Source organism: Bubalus bubalis, chromosome 5, assembly GCF_019923935.1.
Source record: "Bubalus bubalis isolate 160015118507 breed Murrah chromosome 5, NDDB_SH_1, whole genome shotgun sequence".
Classification (NCBI taxonomy): Eukaryota; Metazoa; Chordata; class Mammalia; order Artiodactyla; family Bovidae; genus Bubalus; species Bubalus bubalis.
The window spans coordinates 103,080,870-103,107,101 of NC_059161.1; the positions used below are offsets into that span (position 1 = coordinate 103,080,870).

Sequence of the window (26,232 nt, forward strand, 5' to 3'; positions counted from 1 at the left end):
AATACAAAAAAATTCCTCATGACCCAGATAACCACGAAGGTGTGATCACTCACCTACAGCCAGACATCCTGGAATGTGAAGTCAAGTGGGCCTTAGAAAGCATCACTATGAACAAAGCTAGTGGAGGTGATGGAATTCCAGTTGAGCTATTTCAAATCCTAAAAGATGATGCTATGAAAGTGTTGCACTCAATATATCAGTAAATTTGGAAAACTCAGCAGTGGCCACAGGACTGGAAAAGGTCAGTTTTCATTCCAATCCCAAAGAAAGGCAATGCCAAAGAATGTTCAAAATACTGCACAATTGCACTCATCTCACATGCTAGCCAAGTAATGCTCAAAATTCTTCAAGCCAGACTTCAACAGTATGTGAACCGTGAACTTCAAGATGTCCAAGCTGGATTTAGAAAAAGCAGAGAAACCAGAGATCAAATTGCCAACATCCGTTGGATCATCGAAAAAGCAAGAGAGTTCCAGAAAAACACCTACTTCTGCTTTATTGACTACGTGAAAGCCTTTGACTGTGTGGATCACAACAAACTGAAAAATTCTTAAAAAGATGGGAATACCAGACCACCTTCTTGCCTCCTAAGAAATCTGTATGCAGGTCAAGACACAATTGTTAGAAATGGATACGGGACAACAGATTGACTCCAAATCGGGAAAGCAGTATACCTTGACATCAAGGTATACTGTCACCCTGTTTATTTAACTTGTATGCAGAGTACATCATGCGATATGCCGGGCTTGATGAAGCACAAGTTGGAATCAAGATTGCTAGGAGATATATCAATCACCTCAGATATGCAGATACCACCACCCTTATGGCAGAAAGCGAAGAAGAACCAAAGAGCCTCTTGATAAAACTGAAAGAGGAGAGTGAAAAAGTTGGCTTAAAACTCAATATTCAGAAAACTAAGATCATGGCATCGAGTCCCATCACTTCCTGGCAAATAGATGGGGAAACAATGGAAACAGTAAGAGACTTTATTTTGGGGGGCTCCAAAATCACTGCAGATGGTGACCGCACCCATGAAATTAAAGGACTCTGGCTCCTTGGAAGAAAAGCTATGACCAACCTAGACAACATATTAAAAAGCAGAGACATTACTTTGCCAACAAAGGTCCATCCAGTCAAATTTCCAGTAGTTATGTATGGCTGTGAGAGTTGGACTATAAAGAAAGCTGAATGCTGAAGAGTTGATGCTTTTGAACTGCGGTGTTGGAGAAGATTCTGTAGAATCCCTTGGACTGCAAGGAGTCAAAAGAGTGAATCCTAAAGGAAATCAGTCCTGAATATTCACTGGAAGGACTGACACTGGGAAAGACTGAAGACAGGAAGAGAAGTGGAAGACAGAGGATGAGATGGTTGGATGGCACCACCAACTCGATGGACACGCGTTTGAGCAAGCTCCGAGAATTGGTGATGGACAGGGAGGCCTGGCATGCTGCAGTCCATGGGGTCTCAAAGAATTAGACATGACTTAGTGACTGAAATGAGAGGAGACAGACCCAAAACTGTGATAAATGCTATACAAGAGACTAAAAGAGCAAACAGGGAAAGTGAGAAGAACAAGGAGGGATGCGGTTTAGACATAAGGAACTCAGAAAATCTCTTTGAGGGGTAATAATTATACTGAGATGTGAAAGTTGAGAGGATACAAGAAACGTGAGAACACACAAAGGCTGCGAGACAGGAACAGTGTTTTAGGTGTTGAAAGAAACAAAGGCCAAGCTAAAGATGAGTAGGTAAATGGCAGACAGTTATAAGAAGGTGTTAGAAAGGCATAGAGTGGGGGACTATTTGTGGAGGTCCTTGTATGACTAGATTTCTTCTTTGGTGAAATAGTAAGCCATGAAATAGTCTTTAAATAGTATTTACATTTAAATTTTATGAAAAGCACTAGTTACTAACTGGAGGATGTGTTAAAAGATAGTGAGAATTGAGAAAAGAAATAAATCATGAGAGGTTGCTGCAATAAATCACAAGAGATGATGGGGGTCTAGCCTGCAGTTGGAAACACTGCAAATGAAGGCACCTAAGTGGACTATAGATATCTCAGTAAAAATGGAAAACAAACTGCTATCATGTTGCAGCTGTGCAGGTGGAGAGACAAAGAAGATGAAAGATTATTAGACTTGAGCAATTTGTGAATCCATTTACTGAAATAGGGAAGATTATTAGTGGTAGGCAATTAATACAGCAGATGCTGCTAGCTCCCCACAAATATCCTTTCTCTTCCTTGTCCTTTACTAACAAAATACTAATTATATGGTGCAGCAATGAGCTCTCACAAAAAAAGAACAAAAGAACACATTTCCTAGCCTTCCTTGCAATCTAAGAACATAGCATAAACTCAAAGTTGTGTGCTATGACATGCTAAGTCACTTCAGTCACGTTCAACTCTTTGCAACCCTGTGGACCATAGCCCACCAGGCTCCTCTGTCCATGGGATTCTCCAGGCAAGAACACTGGAGTGGATTGCTTTGCCCTTCTCCAGGGGATCTCCCCGACCCAGGGACTGAACCCGCATCTCTTACTTCTTCATTGGCAGGCGAGTTCTCTACCACTAGTGCCATCTGGGAAGTCCAAATTCAAAGCTATCAAATATCACATAAATGGCTTTTATGTCTATACTATATTCTAAGATGTACATAAGCATTAAATGAAAATGCATGTAAATTGCCTCATGCAGCCAGTTGCTGGCACAGAGATCATGAATGTTATTCTTATTGATATTGTTATTATTAGGATATATTCTATACTTTTATTAATTTTCAAAACTATTTCAAACTCTTTGGATAAGTTGTAGAGTGTCAGAATAAAGATAAAAGAATATATTTTGTATTCAGGTCTTTTTGTTGCAGTATCTATTAAACAGTTAATGGCTAGTGTAAGCAAAGTCCAAAACCAACACGCTGTAGATATAGCCATATCATTTAACTTTTCTGAGTACAGGTTTTCTCATCTAAAAGATTTAAAATATAAGTAAAAATTATCTGACATATATAAAATGTCACACAGTATCATTATCAAAGGGTTTTACTCATGAATACTGTCTAGATGTACAGCTAAAAATTCCACAATGTCTTGACTACCTCTCTTTGGACTTTCCAAAAAAAAAAAAAGGAAACTAATCTAGCAAACTCTTAGAATAAGTAGATAAAGAATAGAAGTCTAAGAAAATACATGCCTTGTCTCTCAATGTATTGTACTTGCACACTGGCATAGGGAGGCTTTTGTTTTCTTGAGGACAAAAACAGTCACTGTTATGCATAGAATTAAACAGTTCCAAGCACAGAGGAAAAAATGTACACCTTAAGCTTGAGTCATAGAATATTTTATAATTCCATATTTTAGAAAAGAAAGTAGAAAAACTGGAAACACTAACTTTTACTTCCTCTAATTATTTTTGCTGTACTTAACATAAAACAAATAGTTTAAAAAATATTTTCAAATTGTTATCAGAACTGGATGCAAAGTGTTTATTTCAGAATATGGAAGTGAAGTGAAGTGAAAGTCGCTCAGTCGTGTCTGACTCTGCGATCCCATGGACTATATACAGTCCGTGGAATTCTCTAGGCCAGGATACTGGAGTGGGTAGCCATTCACTTCTCCAGGGATCGAAGCCAGGTCTCCCACACTGCAGGCGGATTCTTTACCAGCTGACGATATAGTTCCTTCAGATTATCTCCAATTTATAATAGTTCTCTCATGCTTTTGCCTTTCAATTTGCTGATTCCTCACCCTGGATCTAACAACTGTTTCTTTTTTTAGCTAATTTTTGCTTATTTTTCCACTTTACAACAGTTTCAACCTCTTCCTTTCAAGCCTTACCAGAAACCTCATCTGGCCCCTGGACGGCCTCCTCCCTGCTCCCATAGCACCCTGGCCTTAGTTCTTTGGGAAATGTAGCCCCATTCTGGGCTTCTCTGGTAGCTCAGCTGGTAAAGAATCTGCCTCTAAAGCAGAAGACCCACTTCGATTCCTGGGTTGGGAAGATCCCTTGGAGAAGGGATAGGCTACCCACTCCAGTATTCTTGGGCTTCCCTGGTGGCTCAGATGGTAAAGAATCCGCCTGCAGTGCAGGCGACCTGGGTTTGATCCCTGGGTCAGGAAGATCCCCTGGTGGAGGGCATGGCAATCCACTCCAGTATTCTTGCCTGGAGAATCCCCATGGACCGAGAAGCCTGGCGGGCTAAAGTCCATGGGGTTGCAAAGAGTTGAACACGAATGAGAGACTAAGCACAGCACAGCCCTGTTCTCAAGTCAGTTCAGTTCAGTCACTCAGTCGTGTCTGACTCTTTGCAACCCCATGAATCGCAACATGCCAGGCCTCCCTGTCTATCACCAACTCCCGGAGTTTACTCAAACTCATGTCCATCGAGTCGGTGATGCCATCCAGCCATCTCATCCTCTGTCATTCCCTTCTCCTCCGCACCCAATCCCTCCCAGCATCAGAGTAAGAGATCTAAGTAAGCCCTGTTCTACCATCCTCTGCTGCTACTGCGTCGCTTCAGTTGTGTCCAACTCTGGGTGACCCCATAGACAGCAGACCACCAGGCTCCCCCGTCCCTGGGATTCTCCAGGCAAGAACACTGGAGTGGGTTGCCATTTCCTTCTCCAATGCATGGAAGTGAAAAGTGAAAGTGAAGTCTCTCAGTCGTGTCCGACTCTTAGCGACCCCATGGACTGCAGCCCACCACCCTCTATAAGGTTGCAAACTCCCTGAGAACCAGGTGGAGTGCACTTTGTAAACAGCATCCCTTTCAGAAAAGCAGAAACATTAAAGAAGATAGATGTATTTCCTCATACACCATGCTCCCTCTCTCACACAGCGCTCACCTACTTGCGCTCTCTCTCAAACACACACAATCAGATGTTCGCACATGTCAGAGACCCAGATACATTTCACACCCAGAGAATATAAGGTTGAAGAAACTGCATAATCTACAAACCTCTGTCAACACAGAGGCATATCCGAAGAGGCAGGATTTGAAGCCAACAACTCTAGATCAGCTTCTTGCTATTCCTGCAACTTCCTCTCAAGTCAACAGAATTGATTAGGCCACTTTTCCTGTGGCCTAGAAACCAGAACTACGAAAGGTTCAGTATAGATCACTATCTCTCTCTCTCTTTCTCTCTCTTTCTAGTCGCTAAGTCATGTCCGACTCTTGTGACCCCATGTACTGTAGCCCGCCAGGCTCCTCTGTCCATGGGATTTTCCAGGCAAGAATACTGGAGTGGGTTGCCATCTCCTTCTCCAGGGGCTCTTCCCGACCCAGGAATCGAACCCAGGTTTCCTGCATTGCAGGCACATTCTTTACTGACTGAGCTATGAGGGAAGCCCTATCGATCACTATGGAGAATCATAAAATATGAGTCAAAATTATGCCAGCCCAAAGACAGCTTTGAGTTTTCACTGAAGGCACATTACTAATACACACTCAGTGAACCCAGAACCCAAAAATAGCCCTTGGATTTACCAAATGGTCTTCTCAGTTTACATTTCTTCCAGGAGCATAAAATAACATAAACCATAAACATAAATACGACCACAGACAAAAAAAAAAGAATATTTCAAATCAGAACTTGCTAACAATGTCGATCAGTCAATAAGTCAATTTCAGCAACATTGACATTTTGCTAGCAGCATTTCTTTATATAACAATTTAATGTTCTATTACACATTGCCCTTATAATTTCACTTTAAAAATTATTATATTGTGGGAAAACAGTTAATTGGAGATCACTGATTGTTTCTGTGTTCAACTGTAAAGAAAATAAACAGAAAATATAACAAATCCTAGAAAAATCTATTATGTCTGAAAGGCACAGTGTAAGTATTCTCTCTCCAGGGAGAAATTTTATCACATGTAAATCAATTGTTTAACTTTCTCTTCAAAGATGATTTAGAAAATGTGTAATACACAGATTCAGGTTTCTCTTCAAAGGTGATTTAGAAAATATATACACAGATTCAGGCTTACCTATATTGGGGAATTTACTCTAAGAAATTCATTTAATATTAAAACACAAGAAAAAAAGTAGCTCTTAAAAATTCATGCTGTGGGGGACTTCCCTGGTGGTAGTTGTATTTCCCTCTGTATTTAATTATTTTTGTTTAAAAAGGGAGGAGTTGCTTCAAGTGATACCATCAATAAAATGGAAAGAGAACCCACAAAAGGAGGAAAATATTTGCAAGCCATATACACTGAATATATAAAGACTTCTTACACCACAATAATTAAAAGGCAACTAACTAATTTTTTTAAAACAGGCAAAGGATTTGAATAGACATTTTTTCCAATGAAGATACATGAATAGTTAATAAGCACTGAAATAGATACTCAACACTTCTGGTCACTGAGAAAATGCAAACCAAAATCACATTGAGACAGCACTTCACAACCACTAGGGTTGCTATAAATAAAAAAGACAGACAATCACAAATGTTAGTGAAGACGTGGAGTAATTGGGGTCACTATATACTACTTGTGAAAATACGAAAATGAGGCAGAAAACAGTTCAGCAATTTCTCAAAATGCTCAATATACAGCCACCATATTATTCAGTAATTCCAATACTAGGTGTATACCCAAGAAAAATATAAACGTATTTTCATACAGAATCTTGCAATAGATGTTCATAGCAGCATCATTCACAGTAGCCAAGGAAGTGGAAACAATTCAAATGTCCACCAATCGATAAACAGATAAAGTATGAATATATCTGCAATGGAATATTATTTGACAATAAAAAGGAATAATACAATGATACAAGTTATAACATGCATGAACTTCAGAAACACATGCTAAGAGGAAGAAACCAGTTACAGAAGATCACATATTGTGAGTCTGTTTACCAGAAGTGTTCAGAATTGGTAAACCTAGAGACAGTAAATAGATTAGAGGCTGCCTAGAGCTGGGGGTACCTGAGGTGGGGAGCGGGGGTGAAGGGGGAGTGATAACTAAGAGGTTTCTATTTGGGGTAATGAAAATGTTCCAAAATCAGATTATGGTGATGATGGCAAAATTGTAAATATACTAAAATTGGAACTGTACCTTTAAAGTGGGTGATTCTTATTGTATTTAAATTATATCTCAAGCTGTTAAGGGGAGGAGGAGGATGCATAATAAAATAAGGCATTTAATTTCTTTGGTGTCTTTGAAAACTAAATAATATGACTTCTTATATCATTTATCACTTTACAAAAAAAAAAAAAAAAAAAAAAACCCTGCTGCTTCCATGTTCAGATCTAACACTTAACAAGACATGAAAGTAAAGTTTCATTGAGAGAACCGAATATCATCGAAGGCCCTGGAGACAGACCTAGGAAAATATGTGCATTTTCAGAAAATGTGTACTAAAACAGACCCACAGAATGTGGGTCCGGGACGGCCACAAGGGGAGTTTCCAGAGGTTGGCCCTGTCTCTGTCCCATCCTGTCCCAGAGGGCTTGGTATTTTCCTGGACCCACACCTGTTTAGCTTCTGGCTTGTTCCTGGGGCCTCTGGCATGGCTCAGGAGGAAAGCCCAAGTATCAGGGGTAGGGGGAGATGGAAACCCTGGGGCAAAGGATGGACAAATATTTTTCCAAAGAAACTAAAAACTCAACGAAACCTTGTGAAACAGCAGCCTCCCCACGTGCATAGGAATCTCAAACTGATGGACCTTAGGGTTCGGTCTGCTCCTCCCATAATTAACAAGGATCTCAAAGCTTGAGCAGTAATTGGCAAATAGAAACAGGCAACAGGACTCCAGGGCCCATACCGGGAACTGCTGCCATGCGCCTTAAGCTTGGGCTCTCCCCTTGGTAGGAGGCTCTTTCTTTCCTCTACCCAAGTTCAGAGGCCGGGGAACCGCGGTTCACCCGCCCACGCTCACCCACCCGGGCAGGGACCATGCGCCTGGCGGGCGCTGTCTCGCGCGGGGTGCAGCGCATCCACGAACGTCCCTGGGATCCGGGCGGCGGGGCCGCCAACGTCCCCCCGGGGTCCCCGCGCCACGCAAGTCGGCTCCCACCTTGCTGCACCATCTCCAGGACGTCTGGGTCGCCCATCTTCGCCAGCTCGTTGATGACGCTGCCCGAGGGGGAGACGGTAGACCACTGCGACGTCTTGCGAAATGCGGTCTGGAAGCCGAATCTGACGGTGGGCCGCCGTCCTTGGGACGGGATCAAGAGGTCCTCTTGGCAAACGTCGATCTCCTTGGGTTCCTCCGGTCTCGGGGGCGTCAGTCCGTGAGGCTTCTTATCCTGCCGGTACTTCCACTTGTTCGGGCTCTTGATGCTCTGCGTCAGCGCCCTCTCCTGGTAGCGCCTCTTGGACCGCTCCCAGTACATCTCCCGGATCGAGCCGGGATGAAAGCTTCCCGGCTTCCACCAGTGCTCTCGGTTCTGGCCCTCCCGCGGCTCTCCCCGCCTCTCTCTCCTCCCCGCCAGCTCTCCGCCCCTCGACCCGCTGGGCTGCGGGCTACCAGGCTCCCTCTCGCTCCCGCCCCCTGCCTCACTCGGCCCGGGCTCCTCCGCGTCCCATTCTCCTTCCAGGCCCGCGGCCGCCTCCCGGCCCTCTTGGTCCGGCAGTTCGCTTCTCAACTGGTCTTGCTGGTCCCATCCCACCGTGTTGGCGCCCGTCCCGGGCTCCTGGTTCTCCTCGGCTGCCGCCTGCCCTCTCTCCGAACCACTCTCTGTTGCCAGCCGACGGGCGAACTGCGCCCTCAGCCTGTCGGTCAGGTCCTGCTCCATCTATCTGCCCGGCACTCCGCCTAGAATGGGCGGCACTCGGAGAGAGACCCCTTCCCGGTTGAGGAGTTATTTTTTGTCGGGTGAGAAAAAACCTGCCTTCCTTAAGGGGACCCCACCCCTTAAAAGGCCCGCGCGTGGCCAGTTCTGCGAGAATCTAGCAGCCCCTCCTTCCGGAATCCTGCGCAGGGTTATTTGCCCCTGGTGGCAGGAACACGGTTGGTGGTGGTTTAGTGTCTAAGTCGTGTCCGACTCTTGCTACCCCATAGGCTTCTCAGTCCATGGGATTTCCCAGGCAAGATTACTGGAGTAGGTTGCCGTGCCCTTCTCCAGGGGACTTTCCCGATCCAGGAATCAAAGCCCAGGTTTCCTGCATTTCAGAGGGAATCCCATCTCACACAGTTGGTGGAAAGTCAAGTTTGTCCTAAATTCGAATTCAGCCTCTGCCCCCTTGGAAGTTAGAGGGCATTGGTCAAGTTTCTAGAGGAGACATTGGCTTCTTTCTTCAAGAGAACCATTATTAGGACCCACCTCGGGGATTTGTGAGGGGCACATTGTACAGCGCCGTTGTAATGAGTTAAGAATTCAGATGCTCTCAAGACGAAACCATTTTGCACTGAGCCCTGCTCCATCTCCGAGTTTCTTAGTGGCTTGAGCATTTCGACCTCAAGCAGAGTGAATGGTCACACTCTTCACAGGCTCCTCTGAATTGATTTATGTCTTTGAGACCGTAACAACTACCAGCTCCCCAATAATTGGGAGATAAAAATTACTGTCTAAAAGAGGAAAAACAGATAAGTGGTGATGAACTAAGGGTGAGGTAGAGGTCTGAGCTGAGGGTCTTGAGAGTGCTAAGGAGGGAGTGACTGAGTTTGGGGCAGGTATGGGCACATTTAAGAATAAGGAGAACATAACCAAGGAAGACTTGACCTTTTTGAATTTTCATGTTACTCTATTTTTTTCCCCCTTCTACGACATTTTTGAGCCTAGAAGTATCTTTTACAGATGAGAAAATAGGCCTGCGAGAAGTGTTTTGGTGAAGTCCATGGTTAACTGTGGAACTGGAAATCATCTCTTTTTTTTCCTATGCCTTGCTGTCTGTTCTCTATTTCAGACTATAGGCAATTGCTTACTTGATGTGTTTTGGAATGGTGTTTGAAATGTTGGTATTTGTCAGGCAACCGAGGAGTATATACTCCTCGGTTCTGTCTCATCACAACAAAGATTTGGAGTGACGGATATTAAAGCCCTTGGCATGTCACAGCTCTTGGGTCTTAGACAGACCGTGTTACAGCTCTCAGGTCTCGAACGGACTATGTTATACCTCTTAGACAAATCAGTGTTACAGCTCCGTATTACAGCTCTATTTTATTTAGATAATAACAGGAAAATCCATGTTTTGGCTCCTCTTTTTATATGTTTTCTTTCCCCCTTGGTCTGTCCTATGTAAATTGGGCCAGCCAGGAGTGTTGTTTGTTTTACCTGAGGTCCTCACTCCGGTCCTCCGACCTTCCTTTGTTCTATATTTGCAGGCTTTTCTCTTCCTTATCTTTTAGACACCGCCATTCTGGACCCCTTTTCCCTATTCTAACGACCTAACAGTATTCATAAGTTCAGCCGTAGACTTACATGTAATTATAATAAATTGGTAGTTATCTGACAAGTGTTGGTATTTACCTCTTGACTAATCATTGTTTGAGTCTAATAAAATGTTTACCATGTGATTTGTGTTCTTCCCATATCCAGGTACTCTGCTGGGTGCTGTGGATATTGTGGTTTAACACATGGTATAGATTTTGCTTTATGTAGATTAAATAAAAATAACAACAAAATAATTTTTCTATAATTTTATAGACTTGTATATTTAATATTTCTTGATTCTGCACCGTATTTGAAGTGAAATGTAAAAAAGACATTTAATGATGATTTTGTACAAAATTGAATATTTTGATGCTGATTTTGCTGATATTCATCTTCTCTAATCATTGTTAACAAAAAAGTTGGATCTTTCTTGTGTTCTTTTGATAAAGGTATGTATTTTCTCCATAACGCCTGAGATCTTGAGACATTTTTCTCTGTATTTGTATCACTGAAATACTTTATCTTGCTTATCCATTCATAATTTTAGGATCTGTCAGTTTCTTCCATTGCTACACCCCGCCTCTTTAAACTCAATCTTCAACCATCTATTTCCAGAATTATGTTATGAATAATGAATACATATTCTTTTAATGTATTTGAATACACAGTTAAGTGTTGTATTAAGACTAGAAAGTTATCTTTTTTAGCCCTCCAAATTATTTCAGCCTTTGTTTCCAGATTATTCAGCCTTTGTTTCAGTGTTATTGCATCATTTGGTAGTGCCTTTTTATTTTAATTTGCCTTTTGTGTCCTATCCTAAGGGAGGTATGCAAGTGTTTAAATGACAATAGAAACACAGCTGTAAATACAAAAATGGTGATACTTTGGGTCCTAAACTGTCAAAAGATTGCTTAAAATATTTGTTTGCCAACTGGTAAGTAGGCTTCCCTGGTGACTTGGTGGTAAAGAATCTGCATGCCAATGCAGGAGACATGGGTTTGATCTATGGGTTAGGAAGATCCCCTGGAGAAGGAAATGGGAATCTACTCCAGTATTCTGGGAAATCTCATAGACCGAGGAGGCTGGTGGGCTCCATGGGGTCTGTAAAAGTGCCTGACACGACTTAGTAACTAAACGACAATAACTAGTAAGTAAAAGTGTGGATTCTCTGTAGAAAAAACTCTTTATGAGTGTCAGTATATAATACATGCAAGCCTGGGCTGTGTGAAAGTTAAATGTATAAAAATGAGCAACAACCTGCATGTGAGTATTTTGTTTATTCTAGCAGCCTCGTTAAATAGATGGGTTTAAGGCTAAAGAGGACAAGTTCATGAGCTACACTCTGGAAGCCAGGAAGGATCTTGGAAAGTCATGCAATGAATCCTTCTCCCTGCTGGTATTTAAAGCAAAGATATGGTGCCCGCAGGCTGTGGTCTGGATCAGTCTGCTTTCTTGGTATTTCTGTGCCAAGGCTTCAACTCCTACAGTAAGTGTTCTCCTTTGGGGCTACTTGGCATTCATTTATTTTTTAACTCCTAAAATTTTAAGTGACGCTAGTGGTAAAGAACCAGACTACCAATGCAGGAGACATAAGAGACATGAGTTCGATCCCTGGGTTGGGAAGATCCCCTGGAGGAGGGCATGGCAACCCACTCCAGTATTCTTGTCTGGAGAATCCCATGGCCAGAGGAGCCTGGCAGTCCATAGAGTCACAAAAGAGTTGGGTATGACTGAGACAACTTGGCACACAGCACACAAACATTTTACTTAGTCCATATATTTTCAGCATCATTACAATCCACATAAAATGGCCTGCTCTCAGGTATGAATCTTTGAATCAGGAGTAGAAGGAGCTGAATGTCTCTGTCTGTCCCTTAATGAGCTAAAGGGCATGATGACCTTGAACAGATGATTCTGCATCCCTCCTTCCTTGCCTGTGACTATTAAGGCTCTTAACCTGTTCCACCCATCTCCCAAAGTTGTGAAAGTCAAACAAATCATATGCATGAAAGGACTTTTGAAACAGTAAAAATGTGACAAACATGAGAAAGTTTTATTGACTGGCAGAGGTAGTTATAGATTTAACAGTAGGTAAGGATACTAGTTGTGGGGTGTTGTTTCTTCCACCCAACAAAAATGCCATTTCAACCATTTCTCTGAGATTTGCAGGCATTTTCTGACTCTACACAGATTCCTCACCACTAACACTGGTGTCAGTGGAGGGGGCCAAGTCTCCTTATTTGTAATATTTAAATTCTGCAATATTTGTTTCTTTGAACCCTGATTATTTAGGTCCTAGACTTTTTCAATGAGCCCTAGCCCTATCTACTAGGACTGCCTACCATCTGGCATTCTTCCCTATCCTAGAAAAACTCACTTTACAGGCTGGCCTCTGGGGCTATTATGATCATCAGAAACACCAGTACAATTTTGAGTACTCACATGCAACCTTACCATTTGCCAATGTAAAGACTCTGGGTCGCATGTCTACTGTGCCCTGTAACTAGAAAGATGCAGTTGGTTCCCAGGCTAGAGAGATGGGGAACTGTCTCAGCAAAAGATAAGAAATAAGAATGTTTTCATCTCTCTCATGACTGCTTGCAACAGCCCCTGAGATCATAAATGATGCCCTTCTTCTTGCTGTCTGCAATGACTTTTTTTTTAATCAGAGGATAATTGCTTTACAATGTTGTGTTAGTCTCTGCTGTACTAACAGCATGCATCAGCTGTAAGTATTCTCCTATATCTTCTCCCCCTTGAGCCTCCTACTCACCACCCCCTGCCACCATCCAGCTTCTCTAGGTCATCACAGAGCACCAAGCTTAGCTCTACCAGTGACTTTCTATCACATGTAAGGGGACATCTAACCACCTTTCTTACCAGTATGATTGCAGCACTATCCTTACATGATCCAGGGCTGGTTCCCTCCTCTGCTATCATGTTCTAGCCATGCTGTCTTGTTGCTGTTCCGCAAACCGAGTAAGACTTTTTCCGTCATTTCCCAAGCACTTTGTACTCACTGTTCTCTTCTCCATAAAGATCTTTACACGGATATTTGATGGTTCACTCTCTTCCATCATTTTTCTATCCGATGAAGAATTTTGCTGACCACCCTGAGTCAATAACCTCACATTACTATCCTCTTAGCCCAAAGTTTTCCTTTAGAGCCATTCTTTCTGACTTTGAGTATTTAATTGCTTGTGCATATTTATTTTTGTATAAGCTCCCTGGAGGCTGAGGTTTTCTCAGTTTTCTTTTCTCATATATCAATGGCACTTAGAATGGCATAGAAAGGTTCTCATAAATGTTTGTTGAATGAATGATTTGTCAAAGGTTTATCATCACATTTCCTATTCCCTGAGTCACTAGCTGTCTTCTTCATTGCCCCTCACTTTCCTGCATCTGGGAGAATAATTGGATTACACACTTGCAGTGGCTTGTGGCCCAATACCATTCTAAGAAATAATTTTCTAATTTTGAAAAAAAAAAAGCTCTAAAATTTACATAAAGAAACAACTAGAATCAGCAGAGATAGAGACAATAGTCAGGACTTTGCCTCACTATCTGAGCACCCATCTCTTGGCTGCTCTTTGAAAATAGAGTAGACCTTTGGCAAGCAGTGGTGGCAGCCACAAGGGAAGCCTTGTGGGAAGGGAAGAATACTGGAGTGGGTAGCCTATTCCTTCTCCAGCAGATCTTCCCAATACAGGAATCAAACAGCAGTCTCCTGCATTGCAGGCACATTCTTTACCAACTGGGCCATCAGGGAAGCTCAAGAAGAGAGCAAAGACCCATCTGCTCTAGTGCTGCTGTGTTCCTGTTAACAAGTATCCTTTGGTGTAAAGCAATCACATCTTCTTGTTTAAATGCCAGATGCTTAGGATTGTAATTTGTCTTTGGCATATACATACACAGGAGATGAAAAATCAAATGAACCCATATGGTCTACACTGGCTGCATCAAATAAAAATCTGGATCTTGGACCTTGAATGGGGATACCTATATTACTATATTTCCCTTTCCTCTTTCACAGATTAAGTTTTCCATCAGGAAACCTACACCCACTGGCTCTGCATTTTCTTTACCATCATATCCCCTTAGAACCTCGTCATGCCAATGGAAGAAACTGTTTCCTTAAAGGTTATCCTTCATTGCCTTCTATTAGCCATTATATCCAGCATGTCTTTCCAGATCTTCACAATGGACCTGTGCCACTCTGAGTCTCCATCCATAATTCTGACATAATTCTGACTCTCTTACTCTTCTGGAAACATGAAGGAGCAGGCACATTACAGTCAGGCATTCTGGACCAGGCAGACCTGTCCAAGTATGAAGTGACTGCGTAATCTTTAGCTAGTGGGTTAACCTCTCTATTCCTTAATTTCCTCATCTCTATAATAGAAACAGTCATATCCACCCAACAGTGTGGTTATGGAAAATAATAATGCTAAATCCTTGGCACAAAGTATTCATTAAAAGGATGTCAGTTTTCATCTTTCTTTTTTTTAGTTTATTTATTTATTTATTTTTAATGTATTTTTTAATATAAATTTATTTATTTTAATTGGAGGTTAATTACTTTACAATATTGTATTGGTTTTACCATACATCAACATGAATACTGTACTTTCAATGATTTCCTTGAAATTGGAAGATGAACTTCTTTCAGCAAATTCTCTCTTGTTATTCTCATTTACTCTTTTTTTTTTCACATTAACTATCTCTTTTTTGAGGCTCCCACTCAAATATCCAGCTCCACACTCAGTGCTCATTGGAAAGTTCTAAAGTCTTAAGTCACTTGTATGTTTTAATATTAGTCATCTAATTTGAATAAGTGCAAGGCTAAATCAGTCTTCCTCCAAACTAATTCAACTTCCAACTCTACCACTTATTTCAAAGTCATCTGGATTATCTCAAGCAGGTGATTAGTAATTATAATAGCCACTGTTATTCATGTAAGTATTAATTACTGTGCTTTGGATATATTACTACACTGATTCCTCATGATGGTGTGAGGTAGGCATTTATCATCAGACATCTCTGTGTGTATTGCACAGCTTGGCTCACCTTTTCTTTTAAAATTTACTCTATTGAGGTATAATATTTATTAGTAATTATATTAATAATTAAAATCATTAAAGTTAAGTATGCAATTAAATAACTTTATGACATAAATAGTTATGTAACAATCACCACATTCACAAACTGGAACATTTGCCCAAACTATTCCACACATTTGAAGTCAATTCCTTTATCCAATCCACTGCTGCTGCTGCTAAGTCGCTTCAGTCGTGTCTGACTCTGTGCGACCCCATAGATGGCAGCCCATCAGGCTCCTCTGTCCCTGGGATTCTCCAGGCAAGAACACTGGAGTGGGTTGCCATTTCCTTCCCCAGTGCATGAAAGTGAAAAGTGAAAGTGAAGTCGCTTAGTCGTGTCTGACTCCTAGCAACCCCATGGACTGCACTAGCCTCTGGCAATTACTGATATTCTCTCACAATTTTACAGCTCACCTTTTTATTCCAGTTTTTACTATAGCAATTAGTTATGCATATGTGTAGTTTGAAAGAAGCTTACTTTGACTCTACAGAGTATCTCATCCTTTCTGCCCTGGTTTTTCTCCACCACCGTGAAGTAGGTTTCCTCCACTCCACACTATTCTGACACACATGCAAGCCTTTAAGCAGGAGAATGTTAACACAACATAAGGCAACTCTGACCAACTGGGAATGAAGGATAAATACGCCCCTTTTCCATTGTCCCTTGGAGAGGCAATTCTGAGGTGCATTTAACATAACGCTTCAAGGGTTCTTCAGAGGGATCTACCTCCATAAGCCCTTGGATTGCCTTGTCTTCCTTTCATGTTTGTTCATGTTTGACTCTTCCCAGCCTTCCTTAAGATCATTTCCCAGAAAAACCTTCCTGTATAGAAGTCTTACCTTGGGCTCTCCTCTTAGGGGAAACCCAAGCTAAGACAGAATTATTATTTTTATCCCCATTTAAAAAATATTTTGTAAACTAAGGCTTAAAAAGGTTATCAGTCCACAATTGCATAGCTATTAGAAGAGCAAGAGCTTGGACCCAGAATAGCCTGATTCCAAAATTTGTGTTCTTAATCACCACATAGCTTTTCAAGGTGGAAACTAAAATCAACTTTGATTCTGTGCAGTATTTTCATAATGTACATCTAAATTGCCAGCTTTCTGATATTTATTCTTTTGAAATGTCTCACTCTTCAGTTACTGAAAATGATTTCACCCAGCTGGAAGTTGCACTGGGTAATTTCGTACTGCTTTCACTTTATAGCCTCCCATTTCGCTTACTATGGCAGCCTGATGATTTTCTTCCTTCTCATCAGGCTATATTGTTCATGGTTAAGTGTGTTGGCTCTAAGGCCTGATGAAACTGATCTCAAATCTTAGCTGTCTCAGTCCTTAACCAAATGATATTTGATGAGATTCTTAACCTCTCTGAGCCACAGTTTCTTTATTTATAAAATGGATAAAATAACTCCTAACTCACAAGATTGTTTAGGTTCAATAAATATAGTAATGCATATGTTTTCACTTGTTCAAATATTAAACCATGGGGTGCCGTCTTCACTTTCTTGCATTTGTTATTATTGGTGTTGTTGAGTTGATTTTAAGTGGTAAAGTTTTGAGAAGCTGGAGCCTTTTATTGTTAAATATATATTCATTCCGGGATTTCCCTGGCAGTTCAGTGGTTAAGACTCAGTGCTTCCACTGCTGGGGGCACTGGCTTGATGTAGTTGGGGAACTAAGATACCACATGCCACACAGCACCGTCAAAAAATTTAAAACAGTAAAATATACGTGTGTGTATATATATATATATTCATGCCTTTAATTTCTATGAAAGAATTCATTTTTATTAGTCTAATATTTTTATAATATATGAAGCAAAAAATTTCTGAATTTTGAAATCATGTATGTCATGCATAAAGATGTCAATACAAATATTGCCTGAAGTAATGGAAGGAATTCTGAAGACCCAGCAGACTCACATTATTGATTAAAATGCTCCATTTTGTAGCATTCAGATGATCTTCAGTGCTGTGGCAATGAAATAAAAGCTTCCAAGAAATAGTAATTTCCCATTAAAAGATGATTTAATGCTTGGATTTAAATATGCTGTCATCCAATTCATATTCCTTAAAATAAATGACAACCCCGATTGAAATTTTAAAGGAGTCCTTAAAACTTGGGTTAAATAGAAAACCAAACTTGACTGAAATACAGAAGCTTCTAGTTAGTGAGAGCATACAATTTTGTACACTGACATTTGTCAAGCCTTTTATAAAATATGTTTGTGCAAACTTTGTCTATTTTCAAACTACCTAATTTGGTTACAATTTCAACCATAAGTACAAAGAAAATGTAATTAAAGTGTGTCCCTACCTCAATGGTTACATCTGGCATTTTATGTACCTAATTAAATCCTCTTTCTAGTACTCCACCCAATGGCTATGTGGTTATAACCAGAAGCATAAGAAGCGTCAAGAATATATTTGACCGTCCCCAAATCACGAGCAAGCTTGTAACTGAGCCTGCTGTGGTTTGTAATTTCATGTTTTAAGAAGAAAGTTCTTAATCACATTCTTTATTTAGTTCCCCCAAGCTAGATACTTATTTGTAGTTGCAAGCAGTCACTCCCACCCTGCTTGATTACATACCTGCTGTACATTAAGGGGAGAACTCTATCCCAAAATTGCCAGAAAAGTCATCTTCAAAGACAAAGAAATGGGAGTCTGTAAAAGAAAAACAGGCTGCTTCAAAAGTTAACTGATCAATATCTGCTCTACTGAGGTCAGAGAAGTTCCTGGAGATGGACCCCAGTGCAGAGAGGCACTCTGAACAGATTTTATATCTGTGATTATTTTATTATTTGTTCACTGATCTCACCTCTTGTTCCACAAGGACTCGAACTGTGTCGCTTACTCATTACTGCATCCACCAGAGGCAAGCATAGGGCTCGACATACGAATATTAAGATGAATTGATATCCAAATGAATCTCTCCTTCATTGTTTTCCTCTCTGATCCTTTCTTTAATGAGGATTTTTACTTTCTGACTAGACCGTAGTCATCTGAGAGCAAAGACTGTATCTTATATTTTTCCAAAATCCTTTCCAATGGTATTCCATTCAAATCAGTGTCCATACCTATAGGATGTTAAGCTGTGAACTTGAGAAAGTAAAGGAAAGGTAAGGAAGCAAGAATGAGAGTGAACAGTTGTGATGATTTATGCACGACACATCTCTGAATAGACATTGAATTACGTGCAAATCCCAAATTTCGTCTATAAACTCTGTATTAATTTCATATGGCTTCACCCAGCTATGGAAAGTGAGAAAAACTGAGAAACCAAGGAAAAAACGCGGGGCATTTGGGTAGGCAAACTGAAGTCTAAAGTATGGCTCTGTTACTTACCAGTTTTATAATCTTGCACAAACTTCCAATTCTGGTTGGATTTCAGTTCCCTCAGTTGTAAAATGGGTCTATGTCTTTTTTTGGAGGGTTGTTGTGGAGATTAGGTGAGTGGAGAATTTAAGACTCTAACCTATTTTTTAAAAAAACAAAAACTTATTACAGACCAATAAATGTATCTCCTCTCCCCAGTCATTTTGTGCAAGTATTGTAACATCTCTGTAACTTAATCTGCTTATCTGAAAAACAGGCAAAACAGATAAAGGGGCTAAATATGAGTCAGAGTTCATGATCATAAACACTATACTATAATTTTAAGTTAGTTCCTAATTAGTTTTTATAATGGCTTTAAACTCATCTCATTTAAAAATTAACAGTCTTTCATACAATATTATATGGCATTTATATAGGACATAGAAAGAAAAAAAGGATATGTGTGTGATGTGTGTGTGTGTTTGAGAGAAATAGAAGGTAAAGTTTTCTGTGTCTGGGCTTGGTTCACCTGTTTTTTTCTTCTCAGTGTATGAATGAGTGGCTATTACGTGTCACCCTTCATAAAGCTTTGTGTGCCTAACCTTCATTTAATTGATGAAAGTGAAAGTAGAGAGTGAAAAAGTTGACTTAAAGCTCAACATTCAGAAAACAAAGATCATGGCATCTTGTCCCATCACTTCATGGGAAATAGATGGGGAAACAGTGGAAACAGTGTCAGACTTTATTTTGGGGGGCTCCAAAATCACTGCAGATGGTGACTGCAGCCATGAAATTAAAAGACTCTTACTCCTTGGAAGGAAAGTTATGACCAACCTAGATGACATATTGAAAAGCAGAGACGTTACTTTGCCAACAAAGGTCCGTCTAGTCAAGGCTATGGTTTTTCCAGTGGTCATATACGGATGTGAGAGTTGGACTGTGAAGAAAGCTGAGTGCCGAAGAATTAATGCTTTTGAACTGTGGTGTTGGAGAAGACTCTTGAGAGTCCCTTGGACTGCAAGGAGATCCAACCAGTCCATTCTGAAGAAGATCAGTCCTGGGATTTCTTTGGAAGGAATGATGCTAAAGCTGAAATTTCTTTGGAAGGAATGATGCTAAAGCTGAAACTCCAGTACTTTGGCCACCTCATGTGAAGAGCTGACTCATTGGAAAAGACTCTGATGCTGGGAGGGATTGGGGGCAGGAGGAGAAGAGGATGACAAAGGATGAGATGGCTGGATGGCATCACTGACTCGATGGACGTGAGTTTGAGTGAACTCCGGGAGTTGGTGATGGACAGGGTGGCCTGGCGTGCTGCAATTCATGGGGTTGCAAAGAGTCGGACATGACTGAGCAACTGAAATGAACTGAACTGATGGTGTTTATCTCTGAGTCAGAGCTCATATATCTGCTCAAACTAGAGGGTTAGCTGTTTTGAATAAAAGAAGGTTAATAGTAAAAGAGCATGTATCATTTTCTTCATATTTAGAGATCTTTCAATCATTTTATTCAACTAATTTTAGTTCTGATTCTGGTCTAAGGACTTTATATATCATTTCATCTAATACCTCGTACAATATGCACCCTTGTCCCTCCTTCTCACGAGGAAACTGGGGTGCAAAGGGTTTCAGTAACTTGCCCACGGTTACACAACAGGTAAGGGCTAAAGCCAGGATTTACATGAAGGTAGATAAGCTCGGGGGAGAAGGCAATGGCACCCCACTCCAGTACTCTTGCCTGGAAAATCCCATGGACGGAGGAGCCTGGTAGGCTGCAGTCCATGGGGTTGCGAAGAGTTGGGCACGACTGAGCGACTTCACTTTCACTTTTCACTTTCATGCATTGGAGAAGGAAATGGCAACCCACTCCAGTGTTCTTGCCTGGAGAATCCCAGGGACCATGGAGCCTGGTGGGCTGCCGTCTATGGGGTTGCACAGAGTTGGACACAACTGAAGGGACTTAGCAGCAGCAGCAGCAGATAAGCTCAGGAGATTATGCTCTTCGTCTCTGCACTTTTTGGCTGCCTAATGGTTTACTAACTTCATATATTACAGCTGAAAAGTTTTACTGCCTAGCACATATGTTACAGCAAAAGTGATTACCAATTCGTATTATGTAAATGACCGTGGAGGATGCCCTGACAAAAATAACTCTCTGACTGCCTGTCATTGCACCAATAAAGTTTCATTTATTTGCATCACAAGTTACCTCCTTTAAGATGTTTGAAGGTTGGACTGGGGCCAGGAAGGAGAAAAACGAATCCCAAGAGCACTGAAGAAGTACTCAGAAGGCATGACTAGATTTGGTGCCTTAGTAAGAGAAAGACAGAGGGGACAGAAAGGAACTTCCCTGTTAGGTAAATTGTCATCACCATAAGGCCCTATTTGTGAACAAGGAAACTGAACATCAGAGAGGTTAAGGACTTGCCCATGGTCACAAAGCTGGTAAGTAGCACAGCGTGGGTTGGAAACTGTGTCTAACTAAGCCCATGTTCAAGTGCTATTTCCTCTAATACCCTTTTAAGGAAGAGGAGAAACAGGGGAAGTGGTGTATCTAGGGACTTAAAAGGTGAAATAGAAGAGTTTGGAGAAAAACCTCTTTCTAAGTTTCTAAGGGTGACCTGTCCTTCAATTGTTTTTTTTTTTTTCCTATTCTTCTTTTTTATGAATTGATATCAACTTATTATCCCTTATATTCATGCTCTACTCAACACAGTTAATTGCCTGTGTTGTACAACGTACTATGGTGGGTGGTTTAGTTGTTAAGTCACGTCTGTTGTTAAGTCATGTTGTTAAGTCTTGCGACCCCATGGACTGTAGCCTACTAGTCCATGGGATTCTCCAGGCCAGAATACTGGAGTGGGCTGTATGTGGGATGCCCTCCTCCAGGCGATCTTCCCAACCCAGGGATCAAACCTGGGTCTCCTGTGTTGCAGACACAATATACTGTGCTTGCTGCTAAATCGGAGAAGGCAATGACACCCAACTTCAGTACTCTTGCCTGGAAAATCCCATGGACGGAGGAGCCTGGTGGGCTGCAGTCCATGGGGTTGCTAAGAGTCGGACGCGACTGAGCGACTTCACTTTCACTTTTCACTTTCATGCATTGGAGAAGGAAATGGCAACCCCCTCCAGTATTCTTGCCTGGAGAGTCCCAGGGTCGGGGGACCCTGGTGGGCTGCCGTCTGTGGGGTCGCACAGAGTCAGAGACGACTGAAGCGACTTAGCAGCAGCACTGCTATATATGTATGCAGTTGGCAGCGTGGAGTAGGGGTTGCGTGGAGAGATTTTTGTTTTCTCTAAATCAAGGAGTTTATGATCTGGATAGAGAAATAATATGCACATGTTTTCCTAGATAACACCCAAAATTTCTGAGCCTGAATCCAAGGCTGTTCCCAAGTGGATCACAGCCTTCCTCATTGTCCTAGAGCTCTTGCCTTCTCCTCACTTTGACCTCATTGAGACCATCCAGCTGCTCCACATGCAAGCCTGTGCTTTCTAAGTACAGTTTCCCGGAATGTTTGTCATTTGAGGGCACTCCTCTCCTTCCTAACTCCTAACATACTAGATGATAAAGTAGCAGCTAAAGACCAGTCTCAAGATATATCGTTGCTGTTTAGTTGCTGAACTGTGTCCACAATACAACTCTTTGTAACTCCATGCCCCATAGCCCACCAGGCTCCTCAGTCCATGGGATTTCCCAGGCAAGAATATTGGAGTGGGTTGCCATTTCCTTCTCCAGGGGATCTTCCCAACCCAGGGATCCAATCTGTGTCTCCTGCATTGGCAAGTGGATTCTTTACCACTGAGCCACCAGGGCAGTTTGTGAATTAGATACACCCATTTAGTTTTTGGTAACCTGAGCAAATGGGGTGCATGCATGTACACACACACACACACACACACACACAGATCTGAATTCCTTTATGATAGTGGTAAATGGAATCCAACAGAGGGGCCATACTCAGATGTGTCAGGATGGCAGTGGCAATATCTAGGATGGCGGGTATCTTGGCTAGACCATTCCTGTCATAAGATGGTTATTGGCCCTCCTGTTCCTGGGCCCTTTAAAACTGCTTTGATTCCTATCTCTTTCCTAAACCTGGCCTTCTTGGGAAATGTTGAATCTCTGAGTCATAATGCTGCTGCTGCTGCTGCTACTGCTGCTGCTAAGTCCCTTCAGTCATGTCCGACTCTCTGCGACCCCATAGATGACGGCCCACCAGGCTCCCCTGTCCCTGGGATTCTCCAGGCAAGAACACTGGAGTGGGTTGCCATTTCCTTCTCCAATGCATGAAAGTGAAAAGTGAAAGTGAAGTCGCTCAGTCGTGTCTGACTCTTAGCGACCCCATGGACTGCAGCCCACCAGGCTCCTCCATCCATGGGATTTTCCAGGCAAAGTACTGGAGTGGGTTGCCATTGCCTTTTCCACTTAGTCATAACAGTCTTTTATTAAAGCCCCTTCTATTGCTGTAATCCAGAACAGCAAATTGTCCATTCTCTATCTTCAGACTATGAAATCTCTCAAGCATTTTCTGATATCTGTGATCTGAATGAAATATTCTCTCCTTTTTGAAATGTGCCCATTACTGTATGAGGTATATACATTGAAAAATATAGGTAATAATTTGAATGAATATCATTCTCCAATAGTATATATAGCATAGTATAGTATAGCATAGTTGAGTATGCTGCTGCTGCTGCTGCTAAGTCCCTTCAGTCATGTCCAACTCTGTGCGACCCCATAGATGACAGCCCACCAGGCTCCCCCATCCCTGGGATTCTCCAGGCAAGAACACTGGAGTGGGTTTCCATTTCCTTCTCCAATGCATGAAAGTGAAAAGTGAAAGTGAAGTCACTCAGTCATGTCCGACTCTTAGCGACCCCATGGACTGCAGCCTACCAGGCTCCTCCGTCCCTGGGATTTTCTAAGCAAGAGTACTGGAGTGGCTTGCCATTGCCTTCTCAAATAGTTCAGTATAGTATAGTGTAGTATATATTAGGTCCTTTCATAGAATAAGAAAGAGATACACTCAGGACTTAACTAATGAAAGTTTATTATAAGTATATTACAAGTGATCTTCTTGGGTGTTATACTGCTTCTTTCTCTCTATATTCCACCTTTCTCTCATTCATTCATTCAACAAATATCACTGAGCATCGGAGAAGGCAATGGCACCCCACTCCAGTACTCTTGCCTGGAAAATCCCATGGATGGAGGAGCCTGGTGGGCTGCAGTCCATGGGGTCGCTAGGAGTTGGACATGACTGAGTGACTTCACTTTGACTTTTCACTTTCATGCATTGGAGTAGGAAATGGCAACCCACTCCAGTGTTCTTACCTGGAGAATCCCATGGACAGAGGAGCCTGGTGGGCTGCTGTCTATGAGGTCGCACAGAGTCGGACATGACTGAAGCGACTTAGCAGCAGCAGCAGTATTGTTCAAGGTGCTGGAGACACAACAGTGGCCAAGACAAATAAGGTCTCTATTCTAACGAAACTTCTGGTGTCTAGGGAGAGAGAAATAAACAGGTAAAAAAATGATCACTTTCAAAGGGTTATAGGAACAACGACAGAATAACATGATAGAAAATTATTGGTTGGCACATATAGTAAATGTAGGGACAGCTAAGAAGTCTTCTTTGGGGAGATGTTTTTTAAGCTGAGGTTTGAATGATGAGAAGAAACTAATTATACAGAACAGAAGAGCAATCCAGGTAGAGGAAGCTGTATACACAAAGGGCATATGGCATCACGTTCAGGAAAGAGACCAGTTTGAATGGCAGGAGAGGAGGTAGAAGGGGCAAGTAGGTGTGTTTTTGTTAGACTCTAAGGGGTCACTTTGAAATGTGTGAATTTTACCCTTTCACTTTTTGTAGATTATCCTCTCTATTTTGTGTCTTTGGGCTTCAAACTTTCCAGTTAGGAAGAACCCAATTGAATCGATTACTCATCACCTTTGTTACTTGTATTAAGAAAATGTTTACTCATCTGACAGATAACCCTCAAAATCTTAGTCACTTAGTCCTGAGTGAAATAGAAGTACATTTCTTACTCCATGAAATTCCAAAATGGTGCTCCTGATCACTGTTAAGGAGCTCTATTTTACTTAATCATTCAGGGACTCAGACTGACAGATGATTCACCATCATCACCCTGTATCTTTCAACTTTGCCCTGAATCTAGATGTCCAGACTGGAGTGTGTTAGGGAGTTGGGAGAGAGAGGTGAATGGGTGACCTCATGAGAGTGTTTATGGGCCAGCTGGAAGTGATGTGCAGAATTTCTGCTCACAACTAGCTATATGACCACACCAAAATGCAAAGGGAAGTGGGAAATGCTGCCTGCACTGTGCCCAGGAATAAAGGGAAACAGTTCAATCAACCTTGGTCGGTGTAGTGAATTGTCTGAGGCTGTCTTTCTTGGTAAGTAGCTGAGCACAGTGTAACTGGCAGCCGTTTTAAGGCTTCCTACCCATGCTGTGTGTGTGCTGTGCACTAAGTTGCTTTAGTTGTGTCTGCCTCTTTATGAGCCTATGGACTACAGCCCTGCAGGCTCCTCTGTCCATGAGATTCTCTAGGCAAAAACACTGGAGTGAGTTGCCATGCCCTCCTCCAGGAGATCTTCCTGACCCAGGGATCGAAACCCCGTCTCCTGCATTGCAGGTGGATTCTTTACCCACTGAGCCACCTGGGAAGCCCCTCCTACCTATGAAAGGTGGATAAAGACCAAATGTATTTTGAAAACCAAAGTTCAACTAAATATAATTTTTTCTATAAAATGAAAAAACGCTAAAATTTTGATAATACAGACTACAAAAATCACCTTGCCTAACTAGGATGAATGAGAAAGGAAGGATTCTCAGCTGAAGGAACACTTCCATAGGACAAGTCGTGGGTTGAATAGTGTCCCCACCAATAGGTATATTTAAGTCCTAACCTCTGGTACTTGTGGATGAGACCTTATTTGGAAATAAGACTCTATAGATGTAACAAAATTGTGTATCTTGGGATGAGATTGTTGTGGATTTAGAAGTTATTCTACATGGGGCTTCCCAGGTGGTACAGTGGTAAAGAATCTGCCTGCAGTGCAGAAGACACAGGTTCAATGCCTGGGTTGGGACGATCTCCTAGAGAAGGAAATGGAAATTCACTTCAGTATTCTTCCCTGAAAAATTCCATAGACAGAGGAACCTGGTGGGTTATAGTCCATGGGGTCACAAAGAGTCAGACACGACTGAGCACAAGCAAGAGCTACATGGAAAGATAAAGCAGAAAGGAAGTAGCTTTCCACATTAATTTTATCCCCAGTCAGTACTTCCAGTGTACTCCCATGTCCCCTCTGTCAACAAGGTATCTTCTCTTCTCATTTTCAGGGATCCTCAAAGAGCACCTGTAAAACGTGTTCAAAATCCATTCACTGTCTCCGTTCGGCCACAAACAACATATAGCGCCTGCTATATCTCACTCAACTCTCCCTTGTCAAACCCAA

At 41.8% G+C, this 26,232-nt stretch overlaps 1 protein-coding gene across 4 annotated transcripts in view; it reads right to left on the reverse strand.

The window, feature by feature from the left end:
* ANO5 (anoctamin 5) overlaps nucleotides 1–8,790 on the reverse strand; it is an 87,358-nt gene extending 78,568 nt beyond the window's left edge. For all 4 annotated transcript variants that reach the window (XM_025286288.3, XM_025286287.3, XM_006063312.4 and 1 more), the window contains exon 1: nucleotides 8,026–8,790. In XM_025286288.3, coding sequence (XP_025142073.3) covers nucleotides 8,026–8,746 — 721 coding nt within the window. In that variant the 5' untranslated portion in view covers nucleotides 8,747–8,790. The remainder of the gene's footprint in view (nucleotides 1–8,025) is intronic.
* Nucleotides 8,791–26,232: the final 17,442 nt, after the last annotated feature.